Raw genomic sequence first — 17,500 nt, forward strand, 5'->3', positions numbered from 1 at the left:
CAGAGGATAAGCTCCCATCACCAATCCTCATAATCTTTATTAAGGGAAGCTAGTTAAAATGATTGGTAAAATTCATTAAAGATTTTTCCATGTAGAGGTCAATAAAAAGGAAAGAATAAAAGTGGGGCTTACAGCTAGTAGGTTGGCCAGGGCACCAGCCACCCGCTAGAGAGTTATGAGGTCCTTTTTACTGGCCAGGCAGTACTACATTGGATCCTTCTCCCTGGTTACGGTTCACTTTCCTCTTCCTTACACATACACCAGATAGCCTGGCCTATTCTTTACAGATTATCCTCTGTCCTCATACACTTGACAACACTGAGTTTACCAAACAATTCTTTTTCACCCAAGGGGTTAACTACTGCACTGTAATTGTTCAATGGCCACTTTATTTTTGATAAGGGTAGAAGAGACTCTTTAGCTATGGTAAGCAGCTCTTCTAGGAGAAGGACATTCCAAAATCAAACCATTTTCTCTAGTCTTCGGTAGTGCCACAGCCTCTGTACCATGGTCTTCCACTTTCTTGGATTAGAGTTCTCTGGCTTGAGGGTACACTCGGGAACACTATTCTGTTTTATTTCTCTTTCTCTTGTTTATTCAAAGTTTTTATAGTTTATATAGAAAATATTTATGTTAATGTTGCTGTCCTTGACATATTTTTTCCTTGTTTCCTTTCCTCATTGGGTTATTTTCCCTGTTGGGGCCACTGGGCTTATAGCTTCCTGCTTTACCAACTAGGGTTGTAACTTAGCAAGTAATAATAATAATAATAATAATAATAATAATAATAATAATAATAATTTTGGAAGTGTTACACCTTTATCCTCATGTTAGGAGGAAGGTTATAGATTTGTGGGAGAAACCAACACCCCCCCCCCCAAAAAAAAAAAAAAAAAAAAAAAACATCAAATGTTGATTAATGTACTTCCCAGAATAAAAGTCAAATTACTTATGTTTAAAAGCCGCAATTTTAATCGAAAATTCTCCGTAAAAATATACTGTTTTCAGCTGTATTTTAGTAAAATACACTCGACCTTAACTTTACTCTTTATTATCTTCTACGGGTTGGTGACCGTAATATCAATCCTTTACGTCAATATTTCCGTTTTTAAAACGGCAAATGCCTGGCAACATTTATTCCAGGATTTTTACCAGTTTTGTACCTCCATTTTACATAGATAAAAAAAATGTATTAATTGATGTTGTCTGCGTGCACTGTTAAAAATACGCCGTAAAAAAATAAAAAAAAAAAAATCCTGGAATAAGTGTTGCCATGTATTTACCGTTTTAAAAACAGATGCGTTGACGTAAAGGAGTCATATTTTATGGTCACCAACCCGTAAAAGATAATAACAAAGTAAGGTACAAATTACGGCTGCGTGTAATTTACTGAAATACGGCCCAGAAAATTATATTTTTACGGAGATTATCCGATTATAATTAAGTTGTTTTTAAATGTAAGTATTATTTCTAATGGGCAATAAGTTACTTTAAAAAGGGCTATGTGTACTTACTTATGTTTTTGTCGATTGGATTTGAGGAAATTTAAGGAGTTAGAATTTATCAAACGGATTTATAAGAAATCGATCAGGTATAGATTCGCCTAGACTAAAATACTAACAATTAAACACATAAAAAAAAACATTAATTTATATAAAGTTGTGAAAAAGTATAACAACTTTTTAGAAAGAATTCTCGCCAAGAAAAAGGTCCAATGGCCGAGAATAAAAGAGAATGAATGTGAGAACAGGAGTGACAAATGAAATGTGAAATTACCTGGGAAAAAAAAAGTGATTGAAAACAGATGGGAAAATGGATGATATTTAAGTGAAACGATAACTTGTTTGGCACAATATAGAATACTAGTGTGCGCGACCCGCCAAAGATGACGGCTAAATTTTTAAAAAGATATACACACACACAGATTCAACCCTTCCCATCCCCTCCCCCTTACTAATTATAACCCTTCTCACCAGGGTATGACTAGCCCCTCTCCCCCTACCCGAGGGACGAGGAGAGACCGTCTAGTTATGTCTTGCTGCTAATTGTGACCGAAAAGAAATTCTCTCTCTCTCTCTCTCTCTCTCTCTCTCTCTCTCTCTCTCTCTCTCTCTCTCTCTCTCTCTCTCTCTCTCTGTATATATATATATATATATATATATATATATATATATATATATATATATATATATATATATATTTATAGACCCTTGGTCCTTATTGTATAGGGGAGATAAGGAGAGAAAATAATAGAATTAAGACTTAATTATACTTCTATAATATATCTATTTTATACAGAATTATGTACTATAATATATCCATCTTAATACAGTAGTACTTAATTCATTGTGTATATGGGGAATGTTAATTTTGTCTCATTCACTTGCGCAAACACACATGCTGAGGAAAGCACTGGGGGAGGGGGCAAACCCCCCCCCCCCCACCCCCACTTTTTAAAATAGTCCTAATATTCCGTGTGGCACATAACTGACAGTCTCTTTTTCTTGGCTGTTCCCGACCCTTATCTGGCCATAATGCTAGACGTACCCAAACACACGCTTGCTGAGTCCACCCAGTTTACATACTACCTTCAGAACACATCACATGGACCTCCAAGATTACACTCTAGCATCGATATTCCGTCTGTCAACAATGTGACGTCCAATCAGAAGGCGTGAATGTGTTCGGAATCAAACAGAGACGATTATTGATGGGCCCTATGCCAAGTCTTTATAGTTCCAGTTATCTTCGGAGACAAGACCATCCTCGTCCTACAACCCCCCCCCCCCCCCCTCAAGAACCATTTTCCATACAGATTCTCAGAAGGCCTTTCTGTAACCTATTGTTGCAAACTGTCCTATTCCAGAGTTGTCGTTGTGAATTAACCACTGTTACATATCCCTTCTCGGCCTCTGGCCTGGCAAATCACAATAGCTATTCTTCATAGAATTCAAACTATTTGATACTCGGTTCCATGTTAGTGCATAAAAATAACATTCTCTTTTTATTTTGTTCCATTTTAGTGCATAAAAATAGCATTTCATTTGTATTTTAATCCATATTTGTGCATAGAAATAAAATTTTCTTATTTTGTTCCATTTTAGTGAATAAAAAATAACATTTTCTTTTTATTTTGTTCCATATTAGTACATAATAATAAAATGTTCTTATTATTTTGTTCCATATTAATACATAAAAATAAGATTTTCTTATTTTGTGCCATATTAGTGAATAAAAATAAAATTTTATTGAATAAAAATAAAATTTTATTGAATAAAAATAACATTTTATTCTATTTTGTTCCATCTTAGTGCATAAAAATAATTTGTTTGTATTTTGTTTCATGTTGGAACATAAAAATATTTTTGTTTATTTTGTTCCATATTAATGCATAAAAATAGCATTTTATTATGTTCCATGTTAGAGCATAAAAATAACATTTTCTTATTTTGTTCCATATTAGTTCCATGACATAAAGTATCCTAGATGATCATCTTGGGCTATTCTAAAATTTTACTTTCGTAACTAATCCCAGATAAAGTTCTCTTTTCCTTGAAAACTCCAGTGCCCAGATCCTTCTAAATATCCAACAGCTTTCTTTAATCCTATTAGAGTATTACATAAGGAGGTAATTTAGTATTAGTACAAATTTTTTAAGAACCTGCTTGGTCATTTCAGTTGTAGGGTTTTTAAAATAGACACCTCTATGATGCCCTTTTAAACCCTTATCCCACACCACAGAAACTGGTATTGGTTAAATCTTATTAAATTCTTATTTTGGAAGTAATTTACTTACTATTAATTTTTTTTTTTTTTTTTGTAGAGGGGGTTGAGTTGATAGCTCTATTTTCAATTAGGGACATATATAAGTCTCCTACTTGTTCCTTTATGATAGAACTCCCTTAACCCGTATGGGCTTAGATCCCTCAAAGACCAAAGTTAGAGGCAAATTTAACTTGGGTGTATGGATCTGTTGCTGAAGCCACAGATTCTAGTCATCTCTTCTTGAAATCATCTACATAACCCTTCCTATCCTTACACAGTAATGAATGAATATTATGAATACTACACAAGGTTATATTTCAGCAACACGTCTCTGAAGTTTAACTATTCATTGGTTCTTCACCAGTCCCAATTGTAAATCTAAAGCCTTCAAATGGCTATTTCCTCTCAGGGCTCCCTGGAACCTCTCCTTTGACACCTTATTAGTGTCTGTCGCCCCTTTGAAGGTACCGTCCACAGTGACAGTGGTCGTCTGTTCTTCCTGTCGATAAGCAGGTCCATCTTCCTGCCTTAGGAGGGCTGGTTCCATTTTGGTCTTCCTTAATGGATTCCAGTGATCTTCTGAAGAAGGGGAAGAAGAGGAAGTAAGTTTGGAAAGGAGTTACGGTGTTAGAGAGAAGGAAGAATGGTAACCGAGGTGCAAAAATTGCGTGGAGATATGGAAGGAGTGGAAGAGACTATTAATATGTTTTGAAGAAGGTGATTCAGAATATAAGGAAGAAGAGAACACTGAGGAAACTAAATCAAAGGGATTATAAAGTACAGAATATGTGAAGGACAAGAAAAATTTAAAGCTTAAATTAGCAGATAAGGTGAATTAATGATATTGAATTTATCAGCTATTTTGTAGAATGGCAAAATGAGTCGAGAATTTTCCTGAATTTCACGAAAAGTTAGTTTAATGCATTTTTTATATCTAAAAATTTATGAAATATTAACGTGTTTAAGCATTCGTGAAATATCCACATTTTATGGCTTCATGAATGAGCAAATATGAATAAGAACTTTTTAATCCATTTTTGCAAATCATTAACAAAATCTGAAATAAATACCAAAGACAAAAATCTATTTTAATGGATATTGATAAACATTAAGAAAATTCTCAAAATCACTCAATTTCCAAAAAAAAAAAAAATGCTAGTATTTTCCTAAAAATCGTGAGTAAATATTAGTGATATGAGCAGATATATTACAGAGAATATTTAAAACGAAATTTGGCAAAATTGGCATTTTGCGAAACAAAATCATCAGCAATGCCTTAGGGATGCCTCCTAACTGGTATGCATGCATACACACATACACAAACACACACACACACACACACACACACACACAGTCCCGTGGAATGATTAATGAAAGAGAATCCCGAAAGCTGCGAGAGAAATGACGATATGCAACAAAGCACTTTGCAGACTATATTGGAAAGAGCTTGGCGAAGGTGTCATGGGAATGGATTGTTTTTGCAATGGTGTATTGATCATCTCTTTTATTTCTCTTTTTTTCTATTTTGTGGACCTGAGGTAGCCTAGGACATCAGGAGGGTTGGTTTTAAGAGTGGGGGGGACCTGGGGTAAAGGAGGGATTTTGTGGATGGAGACCTGTGATAAAGGAAGGGGTTGGTATAGGGACCTCTGGTAAAGGAAGGGGATTGGAGAAGGAGACTCATAGTGCAAGAGGAGGTTGGTGATGGAGACCTGTGGTGGAGGGGGAAGTTAGGGATGGTTGCTTGTTGTAAAGGAGGGGTTGGGGATTGAGACCTGTGATAAAGGATGGAGTTGGAGAAGGATACCTATGGTGCAAGAGGAGGTTGGTGATGGAGACCTGTGGTGAAGGAGGAGGTTGGTGATGGAGACCTTTGGTGAAGGAGGAAGTTGGTGATGGAGACCTGTGGTAAAGGATGGATCTGGAGAAGGAGACATATGGTGCAAAATGAGATTGGGGATGGAGATCTTTGGTGAAGGAGAAGGTTGGGGATGGAGACCTGTTGTAAAGGAGGGGGTTAGGGATTGAAACCTGTGGTAAAGTATGGAGTTGGAGAAGGAGACCTATGGTGCTAGAGAAGGTTGGGTATGGAGATCTGTGGTGAAGGAGGAGGTTGGGGATGGAGACCTGATGTAAAGGAGGGGGCTGGGGATTGAGACCTGTGGTAAAGTATATAGTTGGAGAAGGAACCAATGGTGCAAGAGAAGGTTGGGGATGGAGATCTGTGGTGAAGGAGGAGGTTGGGGATGGAGACCTTTGGTGAAGGAGGAAGTTGGTGATGGAGACCTGTTATAAAAGAGGGGTTTGGGGATTGAGACCTGTGGTAAAGGATGGAGTTGGAGAAGGAGACATATGGTGCAAGATGAGATTGGGGATGGAGATCTGTGGTGAAGGAGGAGGTTGGGATGGAGACATGTTGTAAAGGAGGGGGTTGGGGATTGAGACCTGTGGTAAAGGAAGGAATTGGAGAAGGAGACCTATGGTGCAAGAGGAGGTTGGGGATGGAGACCTGTTGTAAAGGAGGGGCTGGGGATTTAGACCTGTGGTAAAGTATATAGTTGGAGAAGGAAACCAATGGTGCAAGAGAAGGTTGGGGATGGAGATCTGTGGTGAAGGAGGAGTTTGGGGATGGAGACCTGTTGTAAAGGAGGGGTTTGGGGATTGCGACCTGTGGTAAAGGATGGAGTTGGAGAAGGAGACCTATGGTGCAAGATGAGGTTGGGGATGGAGACCTGTTGTAAAGGAGGGGGTTGGGGATTGAGACCTGTGGAAAAGGATGGAGTTGGAGGAGACCTATGGTGCAAGACGAGGTTGGGGATGGAGACCTGTTGTAAAGGAGGGGGTTGGGGATTGAGACCTGTGGAAAAGGATGGAGTTGGAGAAGGAGACCTATGGTGCAAGACGAGGTTGGGGTTGGAGACCTGTTGTATAGGAGGGGGTTGGGGATTGAGACCTGTGGAAAAGGATGGAGTTGGAGAAGGAGACCTATGGTGCAAAACGAGGTTGGGGATGGAGACCTGTTGTAAAGGAGGGGGTTGGGGATAGAGACCTATGGTAAAGTATGGAGTTGAAGAAGGAGACCTATGGTGCAAGAGGAGGTTATGGATGAAGACCTGTGGGGAAGGAGGAGGTTGGGGATTGAGACCCATTGTAAAGGAGGAGGTTGGGGATGGAGACCTGTGGTGGAGGAGGAGGTTGGGGATGGAGACCTTTGGTGGAGGAGGAGGTTGGGGATGGAGACCTGTTGTAAAGGGGGATTAAGACCTGTGGTAAAGGATGGAGCTGGAGAAGTAGACCAATGGTGCAAGAGGAGGATGGGGATGGAAACCTGTGGTAAAGAATAGGGTTATTGATGGAGACCTGTGGTAGAGCAGGGGGTTGGGGATGGAGACCTGTTGTAAGGGATGAAGTTGGAAGAGGAGACCTATGGTGCAAGATAAGGTTAGGGATGGAGACCTGTGGTAAACGAGGGGGTTGGAATAGAGACCCTTTGCAAAGGAGGGGATTAGGATAGAGACCTGTGGTAAAGGAGGGGCTTGGGGGATGGAGGGGGTTGGTGATGGAGATCTGTTGTAAAGAAGATGGGTTGGTGATGGAGACCAGAGGTAAAGGACGTAGTTGGAGAATAATACCTATGATATAAGTGGAGGTTGGGGATGGAGACCTGTGGTAAAGGAGGGGGTTGGGGATGGAAACCTGTAGTAAAGCAAGGGGCTGGGGATGGAGACCTATGGGAAAGAAGGGGCCTGGGGATGCATAATAAATCAATTAAAGGAGGGTGCTGGGATGGAGACATGTGGTGAAGGAGGAGGTTGGGAATAGAGACCTGTGGTAAAGTAGGATTCTGTGGATGGAGAGATATCATAAAGTAGGGGGTTGGGGATAAAGAGCATTGGTAAAGAAAGGGGTTGGAGAGGGAGACCTATGGTAAAGTAGGAGGCTGAGTATTGGTACATATAGTATAGTAGGAGGTTGGGGATAGAGACCTGTGGTGAAGGAGTGGGTTGGGATGGAGACCTGTGGTAAAGAAAGGGTTGGGGATAGAAACCTGTGGTAAAGGAAGGGGTTGGAGGATGGAGACCTGTGGTAAGGGAACGGGATGGAAGATGGGGACCTGTGGTAAAGGAAGGGATTGGCGATAGAGGCCGGTGTTAAACAAAGGGGTTGGTGATAGAGACCTGTGGTAAAGGAACAGATTGGAGGATGGAGACCTGTGGTAAAGGAAGAGGTTGGGGATAGACATCTGTGGTAAAGAAAGAGGTTGGGGATAGAGACCTGTGATAAAGGAAGGGGTTGGGGATCGAGACCGGTGGTAAAGGATGGGGTTCGGGATAGAGACATGTGGTAAAGAAGGGGGTTGGGGATAGAAACTTGTGGTAAAGGAGGGGGTTGGAGATAGAGAGCTGTGGTAAAGGAAGGGGTTGTGGATAGATAGCTTTCGTAAAGGAAGGGGTTGGGGTTAGAGAGCTTTGGTAAAGGATGGGGTTGGAAATAGAGACCTATGGTAAAGTAGGGGGCTGTGGAGGGAGACATAAGGAATAGTAGGAGGTTGGGGATAGAGACCCATGGTAAAGGAAGGGGTTGGGGATGGAGACCTGTGGTAAAGTAGGGGGCTGTTGATGGAGGCATATGGTATAGTAGGAGGTTGGGGATAGCGACCTGTGGTGAAGGAAGGGGTTGGGGATAGAGACCTGTAGTGAAAGAGGGGATTGGGGATAGAGACCTGTGGTAAAGGAATGGGTTGGGGATGGAGACCTGTGGTAAAGGAATGGGTTGGGGATGGAGACCTGTGGTAAAGGAATGGGTTGGGGACGGAGACCTGTGGTAAAGGAAGAAGTTGGGTATGGAGACCTGTGGTAATGGAAGAGGTTTTGAATAGAAACAGTGGGAAAGGAAGGGGGTAAAGGAACAGGTTAGGGATGTAGACCTGTGGTAAAGGAAAGGGTTGAGGTTGGAGACCTCAGGTAAAAGAAGGGGTTGGGGATAGAGACATGTGGTAAAGGAAGGGGTTCGGATGGACACCTGCGGTAAAGTAAGGGGTCGTGGAGGGAGACCTATGGTACAGTAGGGGGTTGGGGATAGAGACCTGTGTTGAAGGATGGGGTTGGGGATGGAGATCTGGGGTAAATGAATAGGCTGGTAATAGAGACTTGTGTTAAAGGACGCGGCTGGGGATGGAGAGCTTTGGTAAAGTAAGGGGCTGTCGATGGAAACCTATGGTACAGTAGGTGGTTGGGGATGGAGACGTGTGGTAAAGGAGGGGGTTGGGGATGGAGACCTGTTTAAAGGAAGGGGTTGGGGATAGAGACCTATGGTAAAGAAGTGGGCTGGGGATGCATACATGTGGTAAAGGAGTGGGTTATGGATAGAGGCCTATGGTGATTGAGGTGGTTGGGCATGGTGACTTTTGGTGAACGATTGTTTGGGATGGAGACTTTGGCAAAGGAATGGTTGAGGATAACACCTATCTGCATATATATAGATATCAGACTCTCCTCCCAGTCTTTAGGCATCATTTACTCATCCATATTGCTCTTACGTCCAGCATCCATTGTCCCCCCTCTGTAGCTAGTATTTTGACCATTTCAAGTTGAAACTGATTGACCTGGTGCTTTATTATTTTTTTTTCAATGAAGCGGGCATTCACTTCTGTATTCCGTATCTTCACCAACTGGCCCCTCCACCCTCTGTGCTTCTCCCAGCTCTTCTTTCTTATTTTAAGTATTATTATAGTAATAATAATAATAATAATAATAATAATAATAATAATAATAATAATAATAATAATAATAATAATAATAATGATAATAATAATAATAATAATGATAATAATTGCTATTATTTATTATTATTATTATTATTATCATCATTATCATTAATTATTATTATTATTATTATTATTATTATTATTATTATTATTATTTCTAGATAAGCTAAAACCTTGGATGAAAAAGCAGGATGGTATAAGCCTAAAAGTCCTAACAGGGAAAATAGCCCGGTGAGGAAACGAAACGAGGAAGAATAAAATATTCTAGAACAGTAACATTAAAATAAATATTTCCCATATAAACTATAAAAACTTTAACAAAACATAAGGACCTGATATTAGATACAATAGTGCCCGAGTGTACCCTCAAAGCAAGAGAACTCTAACCCAAGACAGTTATTCAAAATATTCTTTCCATCACCTATTAATGTTTCTATCCTTATGCAATATATCTTTGTCTCTATCCCTGATGACTCCTAGTTGCCCCAAATCATATCTTTGCCTAATCCTCAAGTTTGAAATCGTATAGATATCCTTTTCTCTTCCCTTATTCGTAGCCTTTAATTCTATTATTCTATTGCTTTTCCAACAGCTGTACTTACTTTCCCCCAAGAGTCTTTTTCTTCTTCTCTGTAGTTCTTCTGCCCTTGTGCATGCCTTAATTTTCTAGTCCTCAAATACCTTGATTTTCTTTTACCCGCCTTATGCACCTCTCTGTCCCACCACCACTTTTCTCCTTTCGACACACCATAACCCATTGTTCTTCCAAGTAATTCCTCCGTTTTCCCTGCATATATTTCTTTCATACCCACCAGGACATTTTCTTCTGTTACCCTCTCCAAATCTCTTAAGTTCAACCTTTGTAGTCGCCTTTCTCACGCAATCCTCCTAAATTACCCTCTCTTTTCTCCTTTAAGGTCTCAAATATTCATTCTAGATCTCTGGGTTTTTCTACCTCTCGTCTCAAAATCCATCTCTACGAGTCTATGATGTTTAACGCATGCTTCACCCGGAATCACTTTACAGTTCAGCATATTATTTGTGTTAGCTCTTCTAACCAAGGCGTAACTTACTTGTCTCTCCATTCCTTTTCATAGGTTATCAGGTGCTTATCAGACTTCTGAAGCCATGTATTCATACATTCTAATTCAACACTCTGAGGCATCTCTAATATATACTCCTTATCTCAATTTATAATTCCAAACCCATTTCCTCCATGTACCTCCTCATATCCAAATCTTCTCTTCCCCACTCTACCATTCATGTCTACTCCCATGATTTAGCTTTCCTTCCTCTTTCAATTTTCTAATTCTATATATATATATATATATATATATATATATATATATATATATATATATATATATATATATATATATATATATATATATATATATATATATATATATATATATTCACACATATAGATATTAGCATTTAGAATATGCAAATGTAAATATTTCATTTGTGCAGATCATCATTGAAGTAAAACTATGTTTCTTTCAAATCTCCCTTAACTTAAAGATCAGTATCCTCCTACTTGTAATATTGATTTCTTTTTCTCATTCGAATTTGTATATTATTTAATTTCATTTATGTTCCTAAGTGGTCGTAAGCCTGACAGAAAAATTAACAATAATTTATGAATAAAAAATGATTAAGTTCGATTAATCTATGTAATTCAATCCAGGTTGCTTCGTTTATATCAGTAATATTAATTTTGAAAGAGTCAAGGCTCTTGAATTCAGAAAGACTGGTGTCCTTAACTAGCCTAAGCCCAAAGAAGGTATGAAATATAAGAATAGAGGGATTTTGTGACGACAAAGGAAGCGAGAAACCTTTACACTAAAGTAGGAAGAAAGCTGAAATAAGATTAGGGAAAGCAAAAGTAGAAAAAGTCAGAAGCATAGTAGTGGTGAAAATGTTATAGTTGTCTGTTTATTAATTCATTGTTTATTTCGTTTCTCTCATCATTGCCTCACAGTTATACATATCCTCAAAAGCTACAAACAACATTGATAACCAGTCATAAAAAATTTAATATAATTTGTCTATGTTGCTATTGTTCGATCCTTTTATTTAATAAGCATATCTTATTTTTTTTGCAGACGTGCCCAAAGCAACCATCAGCATCGACGCTGGCAGCAGCAGCAGCAGCCTGGATTCGGGGTTGCCCTCCTCAGGGCTTCGAGAGGGAAGTTCAGCCACCTTGACGTGTGTCACAAGAGCGAACCCTCCGGTTTACAACCTCACGTTTATGTTTAACGTAAGTATTTGTTTGCCTTAATTGTGGTTCTCATTATCTATAAAGTATGCCAACATTTAAGACCTATGTTGTTCACGCTGTATTGATATTAAGTACGGTGGGACACAGGAACTTCTAGTACACTTGACTCTTAAGGCTTGCTTCATACGGGCGGATTTTTCTTGTGCGGAAATATTTTCGCTCGTTAGGAGGCATGTCTTCACACGAGAGGATTTTTTTTGCACTGCATTTTGGTTTTTATAAGACACTATACTAGGAACACACGGGTTACCAGTGCTGCGGCTAGGTTTAAATAAGTCTCTCTACTGCAACCACTCGGGTTACTAGTGCCACAGCTAGATTTGAATGACCCCCTATACTGGAACCACTCAGGATACCAGTGCCCCGGCCAGGTTTTAATAAGCCTCTTAACTGGAACCACTCTGGTTACCAGTGCCACGGCTAGGTTTAAATAAGTCTCTATACTGGAACTACTCGGGTTACCAGTGCCGCAGCTAGATATAAATAACCCCCTATACTGGAACCACTCAGGATACCAGTGCCACGGCTAGGTTTTAATAAGCCGCTATATTGGAACCACGCGGGATACCAGTGCCCGGGCAAGGTTTCGATAAGCGTCTATACTGGAATCCCGCGGGTTACTAGTGCTGTGGCTAGGTTTTAATGAGCCGCTATCACGGAACCACCTGAGTTATCAGTGCCACGTAAAGGATTAAATAAGCCACTATACCGGAACCACGTGGGTTACCAGTACCGTGTATAGGTTTAAATAAACCGCTATCCTGGAACCGCTATTCTGGAACCACATGGGTTACCAGTACCATGTATAGGTGTAAATAACCAGCTATACTGGAACCACGTGGGTTACCAGCACCCGCAGCTAGTAAATTACTCCCGCTCGAAAATTCTACCGAGCAGGAACTTGTGAAGGTCCTCATTAATTTTCAATTATTTCTAAACTGCGCGGCAACAATCTGCTCGTGTGAAGCGAGCTTTAAAAGTGCACCCAGCTACACCCTCACTGAGTGTCGAGTTCCTTTATATTATTGTTATTACTAGGGAAGCTACAACCCTAGTTGGAAAAGCAATATGCTATAAGCCTAAGGGCTCCAACAGGAAAAAATAGCCCAGTGAGGAAAGAAAGGAAGGACATAAATTATATAAGAAGTAATGAACAATTAAAATAAAACATTTTAAAAACATTAGCAACATTAATATTTAGCCCCTTCCATCGTCTCTGCCATCCTTCCCTACATTATCTGGTTACGCTCCATGAAGTAAGGATGTAATAGGGTGCACTACATCGTAGTGAGGTGTGCCAGGGACTCCTGTGTCCAACTGTACATTAAACTGCTCTTCTTTTTTATGAGGAGATTCTTCTTATTAAACTGCATTTCGTTACTCGTACCCTGCCTGCGTTACACACGGAAAAATGATTTTAGAACTACCTACGATTTAGGTTACTGCTTCGCTCCCAGCATTGCCAGACCGTGGAATTTATTCTTAATGGACGTTGTAACTATAAACTTTCTCAATTTTATTAACATAAGAACGTTGCAAGCTGTCCGACTTGAATATTTTGTGACATTCATCAAAATTCTGCCTTCTATAAACTTCTTAACATTTACTGACTTCTTGACTTACAAATTTTCTTAATTTTCAAGTCTACCCTAATTTATGAATGAACTCTTATTTACTTATTTACATATGAATGGCCGAAATTTCTTAAGATTTCTGATATTTTCATAGGCCAGGACTTGTTCCTGGCTTTTGTATACCTCTTAAAATCTAGATTCATGTCTAGATTACCGGCTTTCATGAACTTTCCGATGTATAAAACTCCAGATTTATAAAAAGAAAATAATTGACTTTAATAAACTTCCTGGTTAACCAGCTCCTCGTATTAGAGTTTGATAAATATCATAGACTTTTCTGGTCCTGCGTGCATCTCAATCTAGAATTGAATTTCAGAAAAATGTAACCCCTATTTTGTCTTCTATCTCATAAAATTTAGCCTTTTAGGATGGCCTGTCACTAGCAATAATGGATCACAATAAATACAAATTAGCCTAAAGGCTAAGAGGAGAAAGTTATTTTCTCAAATCAACAAAATCAGACAGTGTGAAAGGGATGGTGTTAAACTTCCCATGATTCCATTTCCCATTCAACTGTTTTCCATAACTAATAGAGGAAGACATATCTTTCTCACCGTTATCCCTACATAAGGGGTTAGTTGTGTGATGTGCCCTCTATTTCTTATAGTATCAGGCGTAGTTGATGATTTTATTATAGTTATTACTAGCTAAGCTACAACCCTACTTTGAAAAGCATGATGCTATAAGCCCAGGGGCTCCAACAGGAAGAAATAGCCCAGCGAGGAAATGAAACAAGGAAATAAATAAACGATATGAGAAATAATGAACAATTATAATAAAATATTTTAAAAACTGTAACAACATCAAGACAGATATTTCATATATAAACTATATTATATCAGACTATTGAACATACAAAACATTTGCTGCAAGTTTGAACTTTTGAAGTTCTACCGATTCAACTACCCGATTAGGTAGATCATTCCAAAACTTGATCACAGCTGAAATAAAACCTAGAGTACTGTGTAGTATTGAGCCTCATGATGGAGAAGGCCTGACTATTAGAATTAACTGCATGCCTAGGACGGCAGAGGTTTTTACGATCGCATGGCCTATGAAATGATCAGCCAAAGCTATATTGGTGAGCCTATCCTTTGACTAAATAGTCCAACTGCAAGACGGAAATGTCCACTGTTATTGGCAGTGGGCCCTCTAGGGTTTTGCTAAAAAGGCATCAGCTGTCCTTTTAGTCGCTTTCTACGACACGCAAGACGTACGTTGGTAACATTCTTCAACCCTATTGGAATCGTTCCTACCTGAAAATCAGTTGGACTGGGGTTCTAGACACGTTAAAGATCAGTAGTTTCTTGTATAGTCTGCACCCTCACTATCCATGTGAGCTAACGATGAGAATGGTTTAAGGGAACCTATAGGCTACCTGCCGAGTCATCAGCAGCCATTGCCTGACCCTCCCTGGTCCTAGCTGCTTGGATGTCGTTCATATGTATATATGGTCAGTCTCTACGGCATTGTCCCCTGCCTCGGCCATTCATGAGTGACCTTTAAATCCCTACCTCAGGGTGGTAGAAAAAGAGAACATGGGCAGGCCCAATGTTGCCCCAAATAACATCCTACTAACGTCCATACTTGGTGTATCAGTAAGCATTCAGAGTTTATCACAAAATGCAAGACGCCATCAACCATTTATTTAATTTTCTTATATTTTTTTTCTCCAAACACAGACACGGCTGAGATGATTTCACAATTAACTAACGTCTTCATCTAACCAACATTTATCTGCATTTACTGCCAACGTTTTGTTCTAGTTTATTTTCGAGCGTTTTCATTCCAAACTATAAAACACCAAACATATTCTGGGGCAATCTGTTCAGGAAAGGGGCGTTAGTGGGAACACAGAGTTGAGGGCACGTGAAGTGCATGTTAGTACTGGAAGTACGTGACGGGGGGGGGGGGGGGGTCGGGGGGGAAATCCAGTGTTAAAACATGGATAGATTTTCATTTCTAAAAGAATCAAATGTCTTTGTTTAGGTATATAGGTGAAGTTTTAAACATCCTTTTCTTTCAAAATTGACTGCTTTCATGAGTGTTTTTTTATAATTTTGAGATTTAGAAATATTCAAGGAAAGATTTTTGTGGATTGAATTGCATTGACTTATTCAGCATTGAAAAAGATTGATTTTACTTAAAACAACAACACTGATATTTGTCTGGGTATACCAGTGAAGTCTTTGATCCTGGAGTCTTTTTTATTTTTTTTTCATTTTTCTTTAGATATTTTGTTTTATATTTTTTTTTGGTGGTGGTGGGGGTCAACCTACCAGTTTTGTTTTTTTACGAATTTTGTGCATTTTTTTCTTTTCTTCTTTTTATTATTAGATTTTGATAAATTCAAAACTACAGGAACAGTGCTGGTAGGATTATTTTGGATTATAAACTTATTGTGAAGGGTAATTGGTGCTCGTTTATTTATTGGACTTATTGAAGTTAGTACATTTGGGTCTTTCTAGAATATCAAAAATCATTTTGTTGTTACTATTTTTAGACTGGCCATTTTCCCCGTATAGCGTGCTTACCTATTCTTTGTTTCTATTTGTTCGTTCGTTCAAGAACGCCTTGTTTATAGCAAGACACTTGCTCTTGCACTGGGGCAGCACGTAAGAAAGATTATATCTCTTCAGGGAGTTAGAAAGATTCTTAGTAGGCTATAAATAGTAAGACTGACTTACGTAAAAGCACCATGGGTTGCATAATTGCAAGAGGTCATGCTTGACGAGAAGGTCCAGGCAATATATACAATCATGATATAAAAGCAGACATAATCAAACTTTCATAGAGATCTTCAAAGACCCTCTTTGACTTTATTGATATTATCTGCTGGGATCCTCTTTAGGACCTAGTCCTTCGGATTGGGTGCTCCTATTGTGCTTAAGAAGTGGGGGCTGAGGAAGACATTCAGTTTGTGATATAATCATTATTGATAATGTTCATTAAGATTAAGTTATCATAGTTTGTTAATGTTATTTTTAATTTACAATACTGTTATTGATTTATTTTGGCATAAATTACGGTATTTCTGGTCCATAACATTATGAAGCCATTGCATTGGTTATAAGTAGAAATAAGGATGGGAGGACATGTTAGAATAGTGCATAAATTATTAGGTTACCTTATTTTTCCTTTAATGGTTGCTTATCTGGTCCTGTACATCAGGAGAACCCTACTCTCTACAGAGGGGGGGGGGGCATTTTTGCCATTATTAGCTTAGAAATACAGAGCCTTCTCATCAATGCCAACTCTAGAATTGAAAACTGATGTTGGGAATATGAGCTTGAAAAAGTGTGAGCAGGGGGAGGGGGCGCTATTGTAAGAATTGTAAACTTCAAAGAAAACGTAAGATCAGGAATAGGAAATGATATGCTTGGAAATTTGTAATCGTCTTATGAACTGTAAGCTGGTAATCGTCAGACTTGGGTTCGAGGCCCGCTTAAACTCGTTAGTGTCTTTGGTCGCTGCAACCTCCCCTTCATTTGGGAACTTATGATAGGGGGTTTGAGGCAGCCTACAGGTCTATCTGCTGAGTCACCAGTAGCAAGTGCCTGGCCCTCTTTGGTCCTACCTTGGGTGGAAAGGGGGCTTGGGGCTGATCGTATGTATATATGGTCAGTTTCTAGGGCTTTTTTCTGCTTGATAGGGCAATGTCATAGTCCCTTGCCTCTGCCATTCATGAGTGGCCTTTAAACCTTCAATGGCTGTTTTCCTGGTCCTATCACACATGGAAACTTGTGTCCTACAGGAGCTAAAAAATATGGTTGCTGTATACAGTCTTTGTTATTTAGAGTACTGTACAGCGTATTCCACATTCATTGTCAAATCGACATCATCGAAGCACTTAAAAAACAGTCTTCAGTTTCTTCTTGAAAGCCTTAATATTTAGGGTCCTTGTAAGGACAAACAGTGTACAAATTAGAATAATTACAAATATAAATTCTCAGAAACATTACCCCTTGTAAAAATTATACGCCTAAGAAAGGAAAGCCATACAGATGCGAGATCAAAGCACAAAATAATACAAGAAATGAAAAAGTA

The 17,500-nt window shown here is 39.1% G+C and overlaps 1 protein-coding gene across 1 annotated transcript in view; it reads left to right on the top strand.

Moving 5' to 3' along the window:
* The window catches only part of LOC137619031 (uncharacterized), a 226,992-nt gene that overhangs the window by 163,155 nt on the left and 46,337 nt on the right, over positions 1–17,500 (top strand). Inside the window, exon 9 of the mRNA XM_068349230.1 lies at positions 11,641–11,798. Within this exon, the coding sequence (XP_068205331.1) occupies positions 11,641–11,798 (158 nt within the window). The remainder of the gene's footprint in view (positions 1–11,640; positions 11,799–17,500) is intronic.

The sequence above is a fragment of the Palaemon carinicauda genome, chromosome 25 (genome assembly GCF_036898095.1).
Source record: "Palaemon carinicauda isolate YSFRI2023 chromosome 25, ASM3689809v2, whole genome shotgun sequence".
NCBI lineage: Eukaryota > Metazoa > Arthropoda > Malacostraca > Decapoda > Palaemonidae > Palaemon > Palaemon carinicauda.